Raw genomic sequence first — 22,964 nt, forward strand, 5'->3', positions numbered from 1 at the left:
GTTGAGAAAAAAATAGAAACATCCTACAGCCTCCCACCACAGCACTGTAGTTAAGGGCTCCTGTTACATGAAGGCACTTAGTCATTGGCCAACCAGTTGTCTGCCAACCCATCATCCACCAACTAGTTCTAAACCAAATAGCCCTCAGCCAACCAGACACGAATCAACTGGGTATGAATCAATCAAGCTTACCAGACATGAACCAGCCAGGCACGATCTTACATGGTATGAACCAATTGGACATGAACCAACCAAGTATAAGCCAGCCTGACACTAACCAACTGGGTCAACCAGGCATGAGGCAACTAGGCCTGTGCCAAATAAGCATGAGGCAACCTGGCACATGCATGCAGGCCTGAGTCAACTTGGCATGAGGCAAATAGTCGTGAGCCAATCAAGCACAACCCAATCAGGCACAAGTCAGCCAGGCCTGAGTCAATCAGGCATGAGTCAACTGCAACCAGACCCAAGCAAATCCAGCATGAGTGAACCAGGTATAAGGCAAACATGCCCAAGCCAATCAATCATGAGTCAGCCAGGCATGAGGAAACCATGCCCGAGCCAATCCAGCACAAGTCAACCAGGCCCGAGCCAATCAGGCACAAGACAAACAGCCATGAGCCAAACAGGCAGGAGACAATCAAGCATGAGGCAACCAAGCATGAATTCTTTCCAAGTAAGACCTGCGGAGGCTCGAGACTGCCTATGTTTTCCTCTATGCGTTTTATAGTGCCTGGCCTTTAATCCATTTTGAGTTTATTTTTATGTATGATGTTAGGGAGTGTTCTAATTTCATTCTTTTACATGTACCTATTCAATTTTCGCAGCACCACTTATAGAAGAGGCTGTCTTTTCTCCATTGTATATTTTTGCCTTCTTTGTCATAGATTAGGTGACCATAGGTACGTGGGTTTATCTCTGGGCTTTCTGTCCTGTTCCATTGATCTATATTTCTGTTTTAGTGCCAGTACCATACTGTCTTGATTCCTGTTGCTTTGTAGTATAGTCTGAAGTCAGGAAGCCTGATTCCTCCAACTCTGTTTTTCTTTCTCAAAATTGCTTTGGCTATTCGGGGTCTTTTGTGTTTCCATACAAATTTTAAAATGTTTTGTTCTAGTTCTGTGAAGAATGCCATTGGTAATTTGATAGGGATTGCATTGAATCTGTAGATTGCTTTGGGTAGTATAATCATTTTCATAATCATTTTCACAAAATTGATTCTTCCAATCCAAGAACATGGTATATCTCTCCATCTGTTTGTGTTATCTTTGATTTCGTTCATCAGTATCATAATTTTCTGAGTACAGGTCTTTTGCCTCCTTAGGTAGCCCTAGGTATTTTATTCTTTTTGTTGCAATGGTAAATGGAAATGTTTCCTTAATTTCTCTTTCCAATCTTTCATTGTTTGTGTATAGGAATGCAAGAGATTTCTGTATATTAATTTTGCATCCTGTAACTTTACTGAATTCATTGATTAGCTCTAGTAGTTTTCTAGTAGCATCTTTAGAATTTTCTATGTATAGTATCATGTCATCTGCAAACAGTGACAATTTTTGTTCTTCTTTTCCAAATTAGATTCATTTTATTTCTTTTTCTTCTCTGATTGCCATGGCTAGGACTTCCTAAACTGTGTTGAATAATAGTGGTGAGAGTGGACATCCTTGTCCTGTTCCTGATCTTAGAGGAAATGCTTTCAGTTTTTCACCATTGAGAATGATGTTTGCTGTGGGTTTGCCGTCTACTGTATATGGGCTTTATTACGTTGAGGTAGGTTCCATCTATGCCCACTTTCTGGAGAGTTTTTTTTTTTTATCATAAATGTGTGTTGAATTTTGTCAAAAGCTTTTTCTGCATCTATTGAGATGATCATATGGTTTTTATTCTTCAATTTTTTAATATGGTATATCACATTGATCAATTTGCATATACTGAAGAATCCTTGCATCCCTGGGATAAACCCCACTTGTTCAAGGTGTATGATCCCATTAATGTGTTGTTGGATTCTGTTTGCTAGTATCTTGTTGAGGATTTTTGTGTCTATATTCATCAGTGATATTGGCCTCTAATTTTCTTTCTTTGTGACATCTTTGTCTGGTTTTGGTATCAGGGTGATAGTGGCCTCGTAGAATGAGTTTGGGAGTGTTCCTCCCTCTGCTAAATTTTGGAAGAGTTTGAGAAGGATAAGTATTAGTTCTTCTCTAAATGTTTGATAAAATTTGCCTGTGAAGCCGTCTGGTCCTGGACTTTTGTTTGCTGGAAGATAATTAATCATAATTTCAATTTCAGTACTTGTGATTAGTCTGTTCATCATATTTTCTGTTACTTCCTGGTTCAGTCTTGGAAGGTTGTACTTTTCTAAGAATTTGTCCATTTCTTCCAGGTTATCCATTTTATTGGCATATAGTTGCTTGTAGTAGTCTCTTATGATCCTTTGTATTTCTGTGGTGTCCATTGTAAATTCTTCTTTTCCATTTCTAATTTCATTGATTTGAGTCCTCTCCCTTTTTTTCTTGATGAGTCTGGGTAAAGGTTTATCAATTTTGTTTATCTTCTCAAAGAACCAGCTTTTAGTTTTATTGATCTTTGCTATTGTTTTCTTCATTTCTATTTCATTTATTTCTACTGTAATCTTTATGATTTCTTTCCTTCTACTAACTTCGAGGGTTTTTTGTTGTTGTTCTTCTTCTTCTTTCTCTAGTTGCATTAGGTGTAATATTCAGTTGTTTATTTGAGATATTTCTTTTTTCTTGTTTCTTGTGGTAGGATTGCATTGCAATAAACTTCCCTCTTAGAACTGCTTTTGCTGCATCCCATAGGTTTTGGGCCATCGTGTGTTTTTGTCATTTTTTTTCTGGGTATGATTTGATTTCCTCTTTGATTTCTTCAGTGATCTCTTGGTTATTTAGTAGCATATTGTTTAGCCTCCATATATTTGTATTTTTTACAGTTTTTGTTTTTCCTGTAATTGATTTTTAATCTCATAACATTGTGGTCAGAAAAAATGCTTGAAACAATTTCAATTTTCTTAAATTTACAGAGGTTTGATTGCTGACCCAAGATGTGATCTATCCTGGAGAGTGTTCCATGAGCACTTGAGAAGACCGTGTATTCTGCCACTTTTAGGTGGAATGTCCTATAAATATCAATTAAGTCTATTTGGTCTATTGTGTCATTTAAAACTTGTGTTTCCTTTTTTATTTTCTGTCCGGATGATCTGTTAATCGGTGTAAGTGGGGTGTTAATGTCTCCGACTAGTATTGTGTTACTGTAGATTTCCCATTTTATGGCTGTTAGCATTTGCTTTATGTATTGAGGTGCTCCTGTGTTGGTTGCATAAATATTTACAATTATCTTCCTCTTGGGTTGATCCCTTGATCATTATGTAGTGTCCTTCCTTGTCTCTTGTAATAGTCTTTATTTTAAAGTCTATTTTGTCTGATATGAGTATTGCTACTCCAGCTTTCTTTTCATTCCAATTTGCTTGGAGTATCTTTTTCCATCCCCTCACTTTCAGTCTGTGTGTGTCCCTAGGTCTGAAGTGGGTCTCTTGGAGACAGCATATATATGGGTATTTTTTTGGATCCATTCAGCTAGTCTGTGTCTTTTGGTTGGAGTATTTAATCCATTTACATTTAAGGTAATTATCAATATGTATGTTCCTATTACCATTTTCTTAATTGTCATGGGTTTTTTCTTGTAGGTCTTTTCCTTCTCTTGTGTTTCCTGCCTAGAGAAGTTCCTTTAGCATTTGTTGTAAAGCTGGATTGGTGGTGATCAATTGTCTTAGCTTTTGCTTGTCTGTAAAGCTTTTGGTTTCTCCTTCAAATCTGAATGAGAGTGTTGCTGGGTAAAGTATTCTTGGTTTTAGATTTTTTCCTTTCGTCAATTTGAATATATCATGTCACTCCCTTCTGGCCTGCAGAGTTTCTGCTGAGAAATCACCTGACGACTGTATTAGAGTTCTTTTGTACATTATTTGTTGCTATTCCCTTGTTGCTTTCAATATTTTTCTTTATCTTTAATTTTTGTCAGTTTGATTACTATGTGTCTTGGTGTGTTCCTCCTTAGGTTTATCTTGCCTGGGACTCTCTGCCTTTCCTGGACTTGGGTGACTGTTTCCTTTCCCATGTAAGGGAAGTTTTCAGCTATTATCTCTTCAAGTACTTTCTCAGGTTCTTTCTCTTCTCCCTCTGGTACCCCTATAATGCGAACGTTGGTTGTTTAATGTTGTCCCACACGTCTCTTAGACTGTACTCATTACCTTTCATTCTTTTTTCTTTATTCTGCTCCTCAACAGTTATTTCCACCATTCTATCTTCCAGCTTACTTAGTGGTTCTTCTGTCTCAGTTATTCTGCTGTTGATTCCTTCTAGTGTATTTTTCATTTCAGTTATTGTGTTGTTCATCACTCATTGTTTGTTCTTCAGTTCTTCTAGGTCCTTGTTAAACATTTCTTCTGTCTTCTCGATCCATGCTTCCATTCTATTTCTGAGATCTTGGAACGTCTTTACTGTTATTACTCTGAATTCTTTTTCAGGTAGATTGCCCATTTCCTCTTTGTTTATTTGGCCTTATGGGATTTACCTTGCTCCTTTGTCTGCAACATATTTCTCTGTTGTTTCATTTTGTCTAACCTATTGTGTTTATGGTTTCCTTCTGCAGGCTGTAGGGTCATAGTTCCTCTTGCTTCTGTTGTCTGCCCTCTGGTGAGTGAGGTTGCTCCAGGGGCTTGTGTAGGCTTCCTGGTGTGAGGGACTGGTACCTGCACTCTGGTGGGTGGAGCTGAGTCTTTTCCCTCTGAAGGGCAGGGCCATGTCAGGTGGTGTGTTTTGGAGTGTCTGTGAGCTTAGTACGACTTTAGGCAGCCTGCCTGCTGATGGCTAGGGCTGTGTTCCTGTCTTGCTGGTTGTTTGGTGTGAGTTTTCTTGTGCTGGAGCCTGCAGGCAGTTGTGTGGGGTTGGGTCTTGATGTTAATATGGACTCCTCCAGAAGTGTGCATGCTGAATAATATTCCCTGGGGCCAGGAATTCTCTGGCAGTCCAGTGTCCTGGACTTGGTGCTCCACTCTGGAGGCTCAGACCCAACCACTGGCCAAGGAACGAAGAGCCTGCAAGCTGCACGGTGTGGCCAGAGTAAAAGGAAAGAAAAGAAAAGAAAACCAACAGACAAACAAAACCCAAGACAAATAGCAAAAACAATGGCAAACAAACAGCAGCAATAACAACACTACACACACACACACACACACACACACACACTGAAAAAATAAAATAAAATAAAATAAACCAAGAGAATAAGCATACAAAAGAATTTAAAAATGAGAATAGTCAATAAGGACTAAATGAACAAGAACAAAAAATGAAAAAGAAAACAAAATCAGAAAGCAAACACAGGCACTTCCCTGGTGGCGCAGTGGTTGAGAGTCCGCCTGCTGATGCAGGGAACATGGGTTCATGCCCCGGTCCGGGAAGAGCCCACATGCCGCGGAGCAGCTGGGCCCGTGAGCCATGGCTGCTGAGCTTGTGTGTCCGGAGCCTGTGCTCCACAGTGGGAGAGGCCACAACAGTGAGAAGCCGTGTACTGCCAAAAAGAAAAAAAAAAAAAAGCAAACACAAAACAAATACATAAAAATGATAAAAAAATATAAAGAACAAAAATAAACACAAAACAACAGAAAAGTAAAGTAAAAATAGAAAAATCAAAAAATATATTAAAATTTTTTATAGAATAAATAATAAAAAATAATAAATAATAACCACAACTGAACAAAATGAAAGAAACAAAAAAAGAATAATAGTAATAATAATATTTTCCTAGGCTCTCTGCTGTCAGTGTTCTCACTCCCACAGTGAGCTAGAGCCAAACCCTGCCTCCCCAGGAGGCCCTCCAATACCTCTATTTAGGTCTCTGGACCCACTGTGGGTACTGTGGGGGCAGCTCAGACTCTGGGCTGGCCCAACTCCTGTGTGTACTTTCCCCCAAAGCCCACTGCTGCTAAAGGTAGAACAGACTCAGTTGTGATAGCACTTTTTGTCCATTCACATACTCCACAGATGCAGGGTTTACCAAGCTGATCTCTGGGATTTATTCCTTAGCTTTTGCAGCTGCATGGAGAGATTTCCATTCCTCTTCCTTAGTTGCACCACCCTTGGTGCTCAGCTTTGGTTTTGGCCCCACCTCTGTGTGTGCACCACCCTCAGGTGCCTGTTTCTTTCCCCAGTGAGAGGGAGTGAAAGCAGTGGCTGATTGGGGCACACTTACTCACTTAGGCCAGGGAGGGGCATGGCGGCCACAACTGGGGTGTGTGTGAATTGCCTGCAGCTGCATAGACAGTTGCAACAGACTGGGGTGTGCTTGCTCTTGTGGGAGTCCCTCCCAGTGCCTGCTGAGGCAGGGGCTGGCATGTGGAGGCAGTGGTGGCCCTGCCCCCTTGCATGCCACTCAACAATGGAGCCTTGTTTCCAAGGTAGACCATGCTTCCTCTAGGGGCATTCCACCTGTGGAGCCCCTCACCCCCATCCCCTTTGTTATATATGCACAGCCAACATTGGTCCTGTCCCTGGATCTGCTTTCTTAACCCCATGCTTTAGCACTCAGCCCCCATAAGCTTTGGTGGATTCCCATTTCAGGCAGGGGTGACCAGGGCTGATTCCCAAGGAGGCTTTGGGATGGGCGGCACTCGGGTCCCCAGAGCCTACGCGGGTGGAGGAGACCTTGGCTTGAGGGGCGGGCAAGGCTGCTCAGATGGGTGACCCTCCCAGTGGCTGTGGAGGCTGAAGAAGCCAGCAGGTGGGGAAAAGGGTTGTAATTGTGGCTCCACCCCTTGCATGCCACTCAGCAATGATGCCTTGCTTCTATGGTGTCCCGGGCTTTTTCTGAAGACTTTCCTGGCTGTGGAGCTCCTTACTCCTGTCCCTTCAGGCTGTCTTTTCACAGCCAACAGCTGTCTCCTCCCTGGGTCCATGCTCCAAACCTCACTTTCCAACACCGAGCCCCCTTACGCAACAGGTGACTTACGACTCAGGCTGGAATGTGCAGAGCTGCTGTGTAGGCCATGTGTGCAGTTCTTACTTTTTCCTGCCTTCCACAGACCATCCACTGCATTCTCCTTTGATCCCCTGAATGTCCTTTTCTGTCCCAGCTGCTTTCCCCACCGTGAGGGAGTTTATCTGAGCGTGGGGACCTCCCCTCACTTTCAGCTTCCCGTCAGGGCTGCTGGTCCCTGTTTTGATTCCTTTTTCCTTTTTTTCTTCTTTCTTTCATCCTACCCAGTTTTGAGGGGATTTTTTTGTCCTTTTAGGTGTCCAAAGTCTTCCACTAATGTTCAGCAGGTGCTCTATGAGAACTGTTCCATTTGTAGATGTATTCTTGATGTACTTGTGAGGAACAATGAATTTCATGTCCTCCTATTCTGCCATCTTGACTTCTCCTCAATTTTAACTTTAAAAGAGGATCTTTGATAAAAGGAATGCTTAACTCAAATGAATGACCTGTCAGTGATAGAATTTCAGGTATTAATGGCTAAGATTTTAGGGTAGGGCCTCTTGCTTTGAAGACCACACCTACATGTAGAAGCTAATGATTGACTGCCCAGAAAACAATATTTATCCACAACAAATTTTCCGTATAATTTCAGACTGTTCTTTGACTCCTGAAGCCCATCCACAGATAGCCTCCCAGAAGTCCAAGGAGCAGGGTTAAGTTTCTGATTTAAAATTCATTTTAATGATTTTCCTGGAAATCATCCCAGTGCAGTAAAGGTGACAAACTATTAGCCATACTTCAGCTACTGTGCTGAAGTTCTGTGGCACTCAAGGCAATCATGTATGTAATACACAACCTAAACAATTCCATATAAAAGCCCATATAAAAGCAGTAGCCTAGATTTTTAAAAAGAGTAAATTTGTGGCTGGAACAAGGCACAGGTTATAGGTAAGGAAAACTTGTAAAAGAGTTTTGTAATGGAACTGTTTCCATATATATATATATATATATATATATATATATATATGTATATGTATATAATTTAAATTAGGCCAAGTTTCTGTTCCCTTTGATCAGAGCATGTATTTTAATGGACAAAATAAAATACCAGAAGTTTTCTAGTGAAATCTATCTGCTGAAATGATGCTAGGCCTGGTTACAGATCTGTAAGAACTGGGTTATCTATCTTCCCATGTCTTCCATTCTATTCTATCCCCAAAAGTTCCCACATCATTTCTCTAACTGGCATTAATCCGCATGACTAGGTCATCAATCAAAATACTATGCCCAACATGTTAATTATTCTAGAAGCACATTTTTCCAGGTAGAAAATAATTTTAAAGGTTTTTTTTTCTTAGCTTAGTATCTGACGCCCAGTTGGCAATTAATAAATTTATTATTGAACGACAGTGAATCTTTCTATCCAGAAAACTTACCTTCCTTATCTTTCCAAACAGTGCCCATTGTTATCACCAAGGGAAAAATACATCACTAGATTCTCCGACTTCAGTGAACCTGTATCTGTGAAGTTCCTAACCACATTTACTTTTGAATTTGCCTCATGTACCTGAATATACACTAGATGTTTCTTGGAAATAATTCTAATGACTATTCAGTGTAGAAAAATAATAGAAAAGCTAAATTACTCTGCATCACAGACATTAATATAATGATTAATTAGGTTTGGGATGTTATTCTCTGATACGTACATGTCCATTCACCCTAACTCCTGTTCACTGATAAGTTTTCAAAGCATTCTCTCTTTGCTTTGCAAGGGATTTACGAGAGTTTGCCATCTACAAACTGTTTCGATCTACATATATATGTGTACATCTACAAACTGTTTCCATCTACATATATATGTGTAATATATACATATACATATATATATTACACACACACACACACACACACATATATGTCACATATATAAATACTCATTCCTTAACTGAGTATTTTTCAGGTTTTACTTACTGCCCTGCCACTAAAATTCTTCCAACCATCCTTTGTATGAATCTGTTTTATCTTATTCTTAATCAAATAATACCACAGCATTATTTGGGGATCTAGTCACTTTATGTCTAGGCAGCTATAACTTCTTGCTTACCAGACTTTCCATTTAATGCCTTTTATTATGGTGGTTCTCAAACTGTGGTTTTGGACCATTGATGATCCATACGAAGGACTGTGTACTATTAATATCTGATTTTTGTTCCTTATGCAAACACTGAGTGCATACTAGGGGAAGGCCATGTGCTAAGTACTATAAAGGATATCAGATTATTAAATTATAGTCCCGGCCCTCAAAGAGCTTACAGCATCTTAGGGAAGGTGCTCAAAACAGCAGCCAAGAGGCTCAAATTCCATTGGGCTCTGGTTGTACTGAGAATAAAATCCAAATTTCTTAGCAATGATGTACATAATCTGGCCCTTGCTGTCTTCCTTATATATTTTATACATTTTTTCCATTATAAATTTAATGCAATTCCAGTCAAAATCCCCAAATTTTCACGTGGAAGAATAAACATGTGACTGTTTCTAGAAAAATATCAAAAAGAAGAGTGATGAGGGGAGAAGATCCCTATCAGATATTATAAAACTGTAAGTAATTAAAATACTATGGTAATCTATTACCATAGATGCAGAGATAGATCATTGGAACAGAATGGAGAGTCCAGAAATTCTGTTAAGTATATATGAGAATGTAGTACATGATAAAATGGAAACTTCAAGACAGTTAATAAAAGATACGTTATTAAATAAACAGTGTTGGGATAACTGGGAGAAAAGATAAAGGTGAAATTCCACCGTCTTACATAAACACACACAAACAAAACCAAATTAATCAATTTAATATAAGGAATTTAAAACAGATTGGTGGAGGAAGAGGAAGATGGTGGAAGAGTAAGACGTGGAGATCACCTTCCTCCCCACAGATACACCAGAAATACATCTACACGTGGAACAACTCCTACAGAACACTTACTGAACACTGGCAGAAGACCTCAGACCTCCCAAAAGGCAAGAAATTCCCCACGTACCTGGGTAGGGCAAAAGAAAAAAGAATAAACAGAGACAAAAGGATAGGGACGGGACCTGCACCAGTGGGAGGGAGCCGTGAAGGAGGAAAGGTTTCCACATGCTAGGAAGCCCCTTTGCCAGTGGAGACTGTGGGTGGTGGAGGGGGAAGCTTCGGAGCCGCGGAGAGCACAGCAACAGGGGTGTGGAGGACAAAGCAGAGAGATTCCCGCACAGAGGATCGGTGCCGACTGGCACTCACCAGCCCGAGAGGCTTGTCTGCTCACCCGCTGGGGCGGGAGGGGCTGGGAGCTGAGGCTTGGGCTTCGGTCGGAGTTCAGGGAGAGGACTGCGGTTGGCAACGTGAACACAGCCTGCAGGGGGTTAGTGCACCACGGCTAGCAGGGAGGGAGTCCGGGGAAAGGTCTGGAACTGCCAAAGAGGCAAAAGACTTTTTCTTCCCTCTTTGTTTCCTGGTGCACGAGGAGAGGGGATTAAGAGCACTGCTTAAAGGAGCTCAAGAGACCCGCGTGAGCAGCGGCTAAAAGCGCGGACCCCACAGACGAGCATGAGACACTAAAGCTGCTGCTGCCACCACCAAGAAGCCTGTGTGCGAGCACAGGTCACTATCCACACCCCCCTTCCAGGGAGCCTGTGCAGTCCGCCACGGCCCGGGTCCCGGGATCCAGGGACAACTTGCCTGGGAGAACGCACTGCGTGCCTCAGGCTGGTGCAACGTCATGCTGGCCTCTGCTACTGCAGGCTCCCCCAACACTCTGTACCACTCCCTCCTCCCAGCCTGAGTGAGCCAGAGTCCCCGAAGCAGCTGCTCCTTTAACCCTGTCCTATCTGAGCAAAGAACAGACGCCCTCCGGCGACCTACACTCAGAGGCAGGGCCAAAGGCAAAGCTGAGCCTCGGGAGCTGTGAGAACAAAGAAGAGAAAGGGAAATCCCTCCCAGCAGCCTCAGAAGCAGCAGAGTAAAGCTCCACAATAAACTTGATGTACCCTGCATGTGTGGAATACATGAATAGACAACAAATCATTCCAAATTGAGGAGGTGGACTTTGAGAGCAAGATTTATGATTTTTCCCCTTTTTCCACTTTTTGTGAGTGTATATGTGTATGCTTCTGTATGAGATTTTGTCTGCATAGATTTGCTTCCACCATTTGTCCTAGGGTTCTCTCCATCTGATTTTTTTTCTTAATAATTATTTTTTTATTTTAACAACTTTATTTTATTTTATCTTACTTTATTTTATCTTATTCCTTTCTTTCTTTATTTCTTTTGTTCTTTCTTTCTTTCTTTCCTTCCTTCCCTCCTTCCTTCCTTCCTCCCTCCTTCCCTCCCTGCCTCCCTTCTTTCTTTCTTTCTTTCCTTTCTTCCCTCCTTCCCTCCCTTCTTCCTTCCTTCCTTCCTCCCTCTCTCTCATCTTCCCTCCCTTCTTTCTTTCCTTCTTTCTTTCTTTCTTTTCTTTCTACTTTTTCTCCCTTTTATTCTGAGTGATGTGGATGAAAGGCTCTTGGTGTCCCAGCCAAGAGTCAGTGCTGTGCCTCTGAGGTGGGAGAGTCAACTTCAGGACACTGGTCAACAAGAGACCACCCAGCACCACATAATATCAAATGGTGAAAATTTCCCAGAGATCTCCATCTCAACACCAGCACCCAGCTTCACTCAACGACCAGCAAGCTACAGTGCTGGACACTCTATGCCAAACAACTAGGAAGACAGGAACACAACTCCACCCATTAGCAGAGAGGCTGCCTAAAATCATAATAAGTCCACAGACACCCCAAAACACACCACCAGACATGGACCTGCCCACCACAAAGACAAGATCCAGCCTCATACTCCAGAACACAGGCACTAGTCCCCTCCACCAGGAAACCTACACAACCCACTGAACAAACTTTAGCCACTGGGGACAGACATCAAAAACAATGGGAGCTACAAACCTGCAGCCTGCAAAAAGGAGATCCCAAACACAGTAAGATAAGCAAAATGAGAAGACACAAAAACAAATAGCAGATGAAAGAGCAAGATAAAAATGCACCAGACCTAAAAAATGAAAAGGAAATAGGCAGTCTATCTGAAAAGAATTCAGAATAATGATAGTAAAGCTGATCCAAAATCTTGGAAATAGATTAGACAAAATGCAAGAAACATTTAACAAGGATCTAGAAGAACTAAAGATGAAACAAGCAATGATCAACAACACAATAAATGAAACTGAAAATACTCTAGATGGGATCAATAGCAGAATAACTGAGGCAGAAGAATGGATAAGTGCCCTGAAAGATAAAATAGTGGAAATAACTACTGCAGAGCAGAATAAAGAAAAAAGAATGAAAAGAAGTGAAGACTGCCTCAGAGACTTCTGGGACAACATTAAACTCACCAACATTCAAATTATAGGGGTTCCAGAAAAAGAAGAGAAAAAGAAAGGGACTGAGAAAATATTTGAAGGTATTATACATGAAAACTTCCCTAATATGTGAAAGGAAATAGGTAATCAAGTCCAGGAAGCACAGAGAGTCCCATATAGGATAAATCCAAGAATAAATATGCCAAGACACATATTAATCAAATTGTCAAAAATTAAATACAAAGAAAACATATTAAAAGCAGCAAGGGAAAAACAACAAAAAACACACAAGGGAATCCCCATAAGGTTAACAGCTGATCTTTCAGCAGACACTCTGCAAGCCAGAAGGGACTGGCAGGACATATTTAAAGGGATGAAAAAGAAAAACCTGCAACCAAGATTACTCTACCCAGCAAGGATCTCATTCAGATTTGATGGAGAAATTGAAACCTTTACAGATAAGCAAAAGCTGAGAGAGTTCAGCACCACCAAACCAGCTTTACAACAAATGCTAAAGGAACTTCTCTAGACAAGAAACACAAGAGAAGGAAAAGACCTATAATAACGAACCCAAAACAATTTAGAAAATGGGTATAGGAACATACATATCGATAATTACCTTAAATGTAAATGGACTAAATGCTCCCACCAAAAGACACAGATTGGCTGAAAGGATACAAAAACAAGACCCATATATATGCTGTCTACAAGAGACCCACTTCAAACCTAGAGACACATACAGACTGAAAGTGAGGGGATGGAAAAAGATATTCCATGCAAATGGAAACCAAAAGAAAGCTGGAGTAGCAATTTTCATATCACACAAAATAGACTTTACAATAAAGAATAGTAGAAGAGACAAAGAAGGACACTACATAATGATCAAGGGATGAAACCAAGAGGAAGGTATAACAATTGTAAATATGCACCAAACATAGGAAAACCTCAGTACAAAAGGCAAATACTAACAGCCATAAAAGGGGAAATCGACAGTAACTCATTCATAGTAGGGGACTTTAACACTGCACTTTCACCCATGGACAGATCATGCAAAATGAAAATAAATAAGGAAACACAAGCTTTAAATGATACATTAAACAAGATGGACTTAATTGATATTTATAGGACATTCCATCCCAAAACAACAGAATACACATTTTCCTCAAGTGCTCATGGAACATTCTGCAGGACAGATCATATCTTGGGTCACAAATCAAGATATGAAAATTGAAAAAAACCTGAAATTGTATCAAGTATCTTTTCCGACCACAAAGCTATGAGACAAGATATCAAATACAGGTAGAGATCTGTAAAAAATACAAACACATGGAGGCTAAACAATACAATACTTAATAACAAAGTGATCACTGAAGAAATCAAAGAGGAAATAAAAAATACCTAGAAACAAGTGACAGTGGAGTCACGACGACCCAAAACTTATGGGAAGCAGCAAAAGCAGTTCAAAGAGGGAAGTTTATAGCAATATAATCTTACCTTAAGAAACAGAAAACATCTCGAATAAACAACCTAAACTTGCACCGAAAGGAATTAGAGAAAGAAAAACAAAAAATCCCAAAGTTAGCAGAAGGAAAGAAATCATAAAGATCAGATCAGAAATAAAAGAAAAAGAAATGAAGGAAACGATAGCAAAGATCAATAAAACTAAAAGTTTGTTCTTTGAGAAGATAAACAAAAGTGATAAACCATTAGCTAGACTCATCAAGAAAAAAAGGGAGAAGACTCAAATCAATAGAATTAGAAATGAAAAAGGAGAATAACAACTTACACTGCAGACATACAAAAGATCATGAGAGATTACTACAAGCACCTCTACGCCAATAAAATGGACAACCTGGAAGAAATGGACAAATGTTTAGAAATGCACAACCTGTAAAGACTGGATCAGGAAGAAATAGAAAATATGAACAGACCAATCACAAGCACTGAAATTGAAACTGTGATTAAAAATCTTCCAACAAACAAAAGCCCAGGACCAGATGGCTTCACAGGCGAATTCTATCACACATTTAGAGAAGAGCTAAAACCTATCCTTCTCAAACTCTTCCAAAATACAGCAGAGGGAGGAACACTCTCAAGCTCATTCTACGTGGCCACCATCACCCTGATACCAAAACCAGACAAAGATGTCACAAAGAAAGAAAACTACAGGTCAATATCACTGATGAACAGAGATGCAAAAATCCTCAACAAAATACTAGCAAACAGAATCCAACAGCACATTAAAAGGATCATACACCATGATCAATGGGGTTTATTCCAGGAATGCAAGGATTCTTCAATATACGCAAATCAATCAACGTGATACACCATATTAACAAATTGAAGGAGAAAAACCGTATGATCATTTCAATGGATGCAGAGAAAGCTTTTGAAAAATTCAACACCCATTTATGATAAAAACCCTGCAGAAAGTAGGCATAGAGGGAACTTTCCTCAACATAATAAAGGCCATATATGACAAACCCACAGCCAATATCGCCCTCAATGGTGAAATACTAAAAGCATTTCCAGTAAGATCAGGAACAAGACAAGGTTGCCCACTCTCACCACTCTTCCTCAACATAGTTTTGGAAGTTTTAGCCACAGCAATCAGAGAAGAAAAGGAAATAAAAGGAATCCAAATCGGAAAAGAAGAAGTAAAGCTGTCACTCTTTGCAGAGGTCATGATACTATACATAGAGAATCCTAAAGATGCTACCAGAAAACTACTAGAGCTAATCAATGAATTTGGTAAAGTAGTAGGATACAAAATTAATGCAAAGAAATCTCTGGCATTCCTATACACTAATGCTGAAAAATCTGAAAGTGAAATCAAGAAAACACTCCCACTAACCATTGCAACAAAAAGAATAAAATATCTAGGAATAAACCTACCTAAGGAGACAAAAGACCTGTATGCAGAAAATTGTAAGATACTGATGAAAGAAATTAAAGATGATACAAATAGATGGAGAGATATACCATGTTCTTGGATTGGAAGAATCAACATTGTGAAAATGACTCCACTGCCCAAAGCAATCTACACATTCAACGCAATCCCTATTAAACTACCACTGGCATTTTTTACAGAATTAGCACAAAAAATTTCACAATTTGTATGGAAACACAAAAGACCCCGAATAGCCAAAGCAATCTTTCCAACGAAAAACAGAGCTGGAGGAATCAGGATCCCTGTCTTCATACTATACTACAAAGCTACAGTAATCAAGACAGTACGGTACTGGCACAAACACAGAAAGATAGATCAATGGAACAGGATAGAAAGTCCAGAGGTAAACCCATGCACATATGGTCACCTTATCTTTGATAAAGGAGGCAGGAATGTACAGTGCAGAAAGGACAGCTTCTTCAATAAGTGGTACTGGGAAAACTGGACAGGTACATGTAGAAGTATGAGATTAGAACACTCCCTAACACCATACACAAAAATAAGATCAAAATGGATTAAAGACCTAAATGTAAGGCCAGAAACTATCAAGCTCTTAGAGGAAAGCATAGGCAGAGCACTCCATGACATAAATCACAGCAAGATCCTTTTTGACCCACCTCTTAGAGAAATGGAAATAAAAACAAAAATAAACAAATGGGACCTAATGAAACTTCAAAGCTTTTGCACAGCATAGGAAACTATAAACAAGACCAAAAGACAACCCTCAGAATGGGAGAAAATATTTGCAAATGAAGCAACTGACAAAGGATTAATCTCCAAAATTTATAAGCAACTCATGCAGCTCAATAACAAAAAAACAAAAAAACGAATCCAAAAATGTGCAGAAGACGTAAATAGACATTTCTCCAAATAAGATATAAAGACTGCCAACAAACACATGAAAGAATGCTCAACATCCTTAATCATTAGAGAAATGCAAATCAAAACTACAATGTAGGGCTTCCCTGGTGATGCAGTGGTTGAGAATCTGCCTGCTAATGCAGGGGACACAGGTTCGAGCCCTGGTCCGGGAGGATCTCACATGCCGTGGAGTAACTGGGCCCGTGAGCCACAAGTACTGAGCCTGCGCATCTGGAGCCTGTGCTCCGCAACAATCGAGGCCATCCATGATAGTGAGAGGCCCGCGCACCGCGATGAAGAGTGGCCCCCACTTGCCACAACTAGAGAAAGCCCTTGCACAGAAACGAAGACCCAACACAGCAAAAATAAATAAATTAATAAACTCCTACCCCCAACATCTTCTTTAAAAAAAAAACAACAAAAAAACTACAATGTGATATCATCTCACACCAGTCAGAATGGCCATCATCAAAAAATCTAGAAATAATAAATGCTGGAGAGGGTGTGGAGAAAAGGGAACACTCTTTCACTGCTGGCCAGAATGTGAATTGGTTCAGCCACTATGGAGAACAGTATAGAGGTTCCTTAGAAAACTACAAATACAACTACCATATGGCCCAGCAATCTGACTACTGGGCATATACCCTAAGAAAACCATAATTCAAAAGGAGTCATGTACCAAAATATTCATTGGAGCTCTATTTACAATAGCCTGGATATGGAAACAACCTAAGTGTCCATCATAGGATGAATGGATAAAGAAGATGTGGCACATATATGCAATGGAATATTACTCAGCCATAAAAATAAACGAAATTGAGCTATTTTTAATGAGGTGGATAGACTTAGAGTCTGTCATACAGAGTGAAGTAAGTCAGAAAGTGAAAGAGAAATACCGTATGCTAACACATATATATGGAATTTAAGAAAAAAATATATGAAGAACCTAGGGGTAAGACAGGAATAAAGACACAGACCTACTAGAGAATGGACTTGAGGATATGGGGAGGGGGAAGGGTAAGCTGTGAGAAAGCGAGAGAGTGGCATGGACATATATACACTACCAAACCTAAAATAGATAGCTAGTGGGAAGCAGTCGCATAGCACCGGGAGATCAGCTCGGTGTTTTGTGACCACCTAGAGGGGTGGGATAGGGAGGGTGGGAGGGAGGGAGACGCAAGAGGGAAGAGATATGGGAACATATGTATATGTATAACTGATTCACTTTGTTATAAAGCAGAAACTAACTCACCATTGTAAAGTAATTATACTCCAATAAAGATGTAAAAAAAAACCAGATTGGTGGTTGTTAGAGGGGGGAGGTAGGGGTGGGGGCAATGGGTGATGTTAGTTAAAAGTTAAAGGTTTCCAGGTATAAGATAAATAAGCTCTGGGGATGTCATGTACAGTATGGTGACTATAGTTAACAAAACCATAGTGTATATCTAAAAGTTATTAAGAGAGTACATCTTAAAAGTTCTCATCACAAGAAATAAATTGTAACTATGTGAGATTATTGATGTTAACTAACCTTATCGTGGTAATCATTTCACAACATATACATACATCAAATCATTATATTGCCCACCTTGGACTAATACAATGTTATATGTCAGTTATATCTTAATAAAACTGGAAAAAATAAAAAAAAAAATTAAGAAGGGAACAAAAGTGACTATTTTTATAATCCAAAAGTGGGGATTTCCCTTCCAAGCTTGAGATCCAAACTATGAGGAATTGACTTGAATGTGTAGAATTATTTTAAAAAGACAAATAAACAAAGTCTAAAGTTAAATTGGGAAGAACACCTCACAAGCAATCACAACAGACTTCTCCGTAAAGTCTATGAGCTTTATAATTCATAGACTTTGTGATATCTACCTTGAATGCTCAGAAAAACTTTTGGCTTTACTTCCTGATTTCTGGTTGTATCCAAGGCTAGTTACCTAGACAGTTGACCTTCACAGGAATGATGTATCGACATAGTTAATCTTCTCTCTATATATTGTCTTGTTGCATATGCTGTTTTGGATTTTAAGTTTCTAGATGACTAGAGTTAAGTCTGACTCACTTTTAATACTACCCAGGATGTCGTACGTTAATAAATACTCAATAAAATCTTCATGCTTATCATCTTTAGAATTTGTTACTAGGAATTCTCTGGCGGTCCACTGGTTAGGACTTGGCACTTTCACTGCTGTGGCCCAGTTTCAATCCCTGGTCAGGGAACTAAGATCTCACAAGGTGCTCAGTACAGCCAAAAAATTTAAAAAAGTAATTTGAAAAGTAATTTAAAAAATTTGTTACTAAACCATAAACTGAATGTTTTCTCTACTTTGACAGGAATTGGCTGCCTGTGAAAACATGCTAGATGCAATGAAGTTAACAGCAAAGGGTAAGATGTTTTATGGTATTTTCAGAGCTAGAAAAAGAAGCATGGCATAATGTACGCACAAAGCACTACTTGTACCTAAATATGTGGACACTGTTGTCCTTGGTACACGAAGTTGTCATTAATAGTATTTAGATATACAGGGCAAAAGTTTGTATAAAAAGCTATTGTTTAATAGCTTTGTCTGTGCACCACTATTTTATATTTTCCTCATTTTTAAAGTATGAAATTGATAGTTAAGAGCTTTTACATCTTTACAGTGTCAATAAATTTCAACTAATTTTGGAAATGTAAAATGAGAAGTGTAGTTGGTCAAAGACAATATAATTTAATGCCCAATGTTAGTAGTAGCTTGATAGGATGAAATGGATAAAAGCAAAATGACTTAAAACTATTTTCAAGATATTTACTACATTTTGAGAGCCAGCAATATTAATAGCCAATGCTAGTGTTTTATGATGAATTGCAACATTTTAGGCAGGAAATGTGAACACTGAGAGAAGAGATGATTAAAGTGTACAGACAGTCCCTGACTTACTTACGGTATGACGTTGAACAATTTTTCAACTTTATAAAGCAATACGCATTCAGTAGAAACTGTACCTCAAATTTTGAATTTTGTCTTTTTCCTGGGCTAGCTATATGCAGTAGGATACTCTCTTATGATGCTGGGCAGCAGCAGTGAGCCACAGCTCCTAGTCAGTCATGTGATCATGAGGGTAAATAACTGATACACTTACAACCATTCTGTACCCATACAACCATTCTATTTTCACTTAGTATTCAATAAATTACATGAGATATTTGACACTTTACTATAAAATAGGATTTGTGTTAGATGATTTTGCCCAACTCTAGGCTAATGCAAGTGCTCTGAGCAGGTTTAAGGTAGGTCAGGCTAAGCTATGATGTTTGATAGGTTAGGTGTATTAAATGCATTTTCGACTTTTATGACATTTTCACCTTATGATGGGTTTATCAGGATGTAACCCTATTGTAGGTCAAGAAAAGTCTGTATAAAATTATACACTTGGAATTCTAAATGAATTTGAGGATCAGCTTTACCACTCCTGTAAAAAAGGATGTTAGAATTTTGATAGGGATGACATTGAATCTTTAGATCACTTTGGGTACTATTGACATCTTAACAATGTTAAGTCTTATCTATGAACACGGGATATCTTTTAATTTATTTAGGTCTTTAACTTCTTTCAGCAATGTTTTATAGTTTTTAGTATGCAAGTATTTCACCTCCTTGCATAGATTCGTTCCTAGGTATTTAATTATTTTAGAGGCGATTGTAAATGGAATTGCTTTTTAAATTTACTTTTTGGTTTGTTCTTTGCTGGTGTATAGAAATAAAACTGATTTTTTTGGTTGATCTTGTAGCCTGCAACTTTAATGAATTAATTTATTAGTGTTAGTAGCTTTCTTTTGGATTCTTTGGGATTGTCAATCAGTAGGATCTTGTCATCTGCAAATAGAGATAATTTTACCTCTTCCTTTCTAATTTGGATGGCTCTTATTTCTTTTTCTTGTCTAATTGTCTAACTTCCAGTACAATGTTGAATAGCAGTGGTGAGAGTGGGCATCCTTGCCTTGTTCCTAATCTTAGGGGGAATGCTTTCAGTCACTCACCATTAAAGTTAACTTTTTAAAAAAATAGGTACCCATTATCATGTTAGGAATTTCCCTCTATTCCTAGTTTTCTAAGGGTTTTCATCATAAAAGGGTGTTGGATTTTGTTAATTGCCTTTTCCACACCAGTTGAGATGGTCTTGTGTTTTTTTCCCCCTTTGATTGATTTCCTTATGTTGAACCATCCTTTCGTTCCTAGGATCAATCACACGGTCATAGTGAATGATCCTTTTAATATGCTGTTGAGTTCAATTTGCTATTTTGTTGAGTATTTTTGCATCTGTATTGATAAGAAATATTTATTTGCCTTTTTTTCTGCTAGATTTGAGCTTAGTTTACTCCTTTTTCTAGTTTCTAATGTGTAAGATTAGGTCACGACTTGAGATCTTTCTTCCTCCCTCCCTCCCTCCCTTCCTTCCCTTTCTTCCCTTCTTTCTTTCTTTCTTTCTTTCTTTCTTTCTTTCTTTCTTTCTTTCTTTCTTTCTTTCTTTCTTTTTCTTTCCTTCTTTCTTTCCTTCCTTTTTCTTTCCTTTATTTCTTCCTTTCCTTTCCTTTCCTTCCTTCCTTTCCTCCCTCCCACCCTTCTACTTCCTTCCTTCCTTCCTTCTTTCCTTTCTTTCTTTCTTTCCCTCCCTCCCTCCCTTCCTTTTTTAATGTTGGAATTTACAACTATAAGTTCCCTTCTGAGCACTTATTTCACTGAATCCCATAAGTTTTTTATATTGCTTTCATTCTCATTTATCTCTGTTTTCTAATTCCTCTTGTTATTTCTACTTTGAGCCAAAGTTGTTTGAGTGCATTGTTTAATTTCCACATATTTGTGAATTTCCTAGTTTCCTTCTATCAGTTTCTAGTTTCAATCCATTGTGACTGGAGAAGGTACTTTGTATGGTTTCAATCTTTCAAAATGTATTAAGACTTGCTTTTTGGCCTAACATATGACATATCCTAGAGAAAGTTCAAGAAAAATTGTGTATTATGTTGTTGGGTGGGATGCACAGTATATTTCTGTTAGGTCCAATTGATCTATAGTTTTGTTCAAATAATCTATTAACATATTTATCATTGGTCTGTTTTTTAAGTACATTATTGAAATTGATGTAATGAAGTTTTCGAATATTATTTTAGAGCTCTTTCTGTCTTCAATTCTGTCAATATTTGCTTCATATATTTTGGAGCTCTGATGTTTGGTGCATATATGTTTATAAATGTTATATCTTCTTGGTAAACTGAACCTTCTATCACTATATAATATCCTTCTTTTCAGTAAGAGTTTTTTACTTAAAGTCTATTTTGTCTTATATTAGTACAGCCATCCCAGCTTTCTTTTGATTACTATTTTCATGAAATGTCTTTTTCCATCATTTCACTATCAACCTTCTTGTGTTTTTTTTTAATCTAAAGTAAGTGTCTTACAGACAGCATATAGTTGGATCATTTTTAGAAGTTCATTCTGCTAATCTCTCTTTTGATTAGAGCATTTAATCCATTTACATTTAAAGTAATTACTGATAAGGAGGGACTTCTGACATTTTCCTATTTGTTTTCTATATAGTTTTTTGTCCTTCACTTCCAACATTTCTACCTTCGTTTGTATTTAGTTGATTTTTGTAGTAAAATGTTTTGATTCCCTTCTCATTTCCTTATGTATATATTCTATAGACATTTTCTTTGTTGTTATTGTGGGGATTACATTTAACATCTTAAAGTTATAACAATAAAATTTGAATTTATACTAGCTTGATTTCAATAGCATACAAAAACTCTTCTCCGGTACATGTCAATTCCCCTTTTATGTTATTGATGTCACAGATTACATCTTTATACATTGTGTGCCCAAGAACACACACTAATGACTAATTTTATGCACTTGTCTTTTAAATCATGTAGAAAATAAAAAGAACTACAAACAAATTTAAAATAACACTAGTTCTTTATAATTGCCCATGTATTTACCTTTAACTAGGCACCACTACCTTTATCTTTATTTCTTCATATGGCTTTGAGTTACTACCTATTTTCCTTCCATTTCAACCTGAAGGACTCCTTTTAGCATTTTATGCAGGGCAGGTCTAGAGATAACAAACTTCCTCAGGTTCTTTGTTTAGGGGGGGATGAGTCTGGGGATATCTTAATTTCTCCTTTTTTTTTTTTCTTTTTGCAGTATGTGGGCCTCTCACTATTGTGGCCTCTCCTGTTGTGGAGCACAGGCTCCGGACGTGCAGGCTCAGTGGCCATGGCTCATGGGCCCAGCCGCTCTGTGGCATGTGGTATCCTCCCGGACCGGGGCATGAACCCATGTCCCCTGCATCAACAGGCGGACTCTCAACCACTGCGCCACCAGGGAAGCCCCCTCTCCTTCATTTTTGAAGGACAGTTTTGGTGGATATAGAATTCTTGGTTGACAAGTTTCTGCACTTCTCTCCTCCTTCCCTGTCCCCAGTACTTTGAGTATATCAATCCACTGCCTTCTGGCTTCCAAGGTTTCTGATGAGAAAGCAGATGATAATCCCATTGAAGATCCATTGTATGTGACAAGTTACTTCTGCCTTGCTGCTTTCAAGATTTTCTCTTTGTCTTTCAACAGTTTGATTACGTGTCTTGGTGTTGACTTTTTGGGGTTTATACCACTTGGAGTTTATTGAACTCGGATTTGTAGATTGATGTATTGCATCAAATCTGGGAAGTTTTCAGTTGTTATTCAAATATTTTTTCCTTTCTCTCTCTTCTTCTGAGAGTCCCATAATTTGTATCT

At 38.7% G+C, this 22,964-nt stretch overlaps 1 protein-coding gene across 1 annotated transcript in view; it reads left to right on the plus strand.

Annotated features, from left to right (window-relative positions):
- The window catches only part of SATL1 (spermidine/spermine N1-acetyl transferase like 1), a 45,703-nt gene that overhangs the window by 19,564 nt on the left and 3,175 nt on the right, over positions 1-22,964 (plus strand). Inside the window, exons 3-5 of the mRNA XM_060137300.1 lie at positions 97-225; positions 4,663-4,706; positions 18,523-18,574. Of these exons, the coding sequence (XP_059993283.1) occupies positions 97-225; positions 4,663-4,706; positions 18,523-18,574 (225 nt within the window). The remainder of the gene's footprint in view (positions 1-96; positions 226-4,662; positions 4,707-18,522; positions 18,575-22,964) is intronic.

Source organism: Lagenorhynchus albirostris, chromosome X (genome assembly GCF_949774975.1).
Source record: "Lagenorhynchus albirostris chromosome X, mLagAlb1.1, whole genome shotgun sequence".
In the NCBI taxonomy this organism is placed as follows: Eukaryota; Metazoa; Chordata; class Mammalia; order Artiodactyla; family Delphinidae; genus Lagenorhynchus; species Lagenorhynchus albirostris.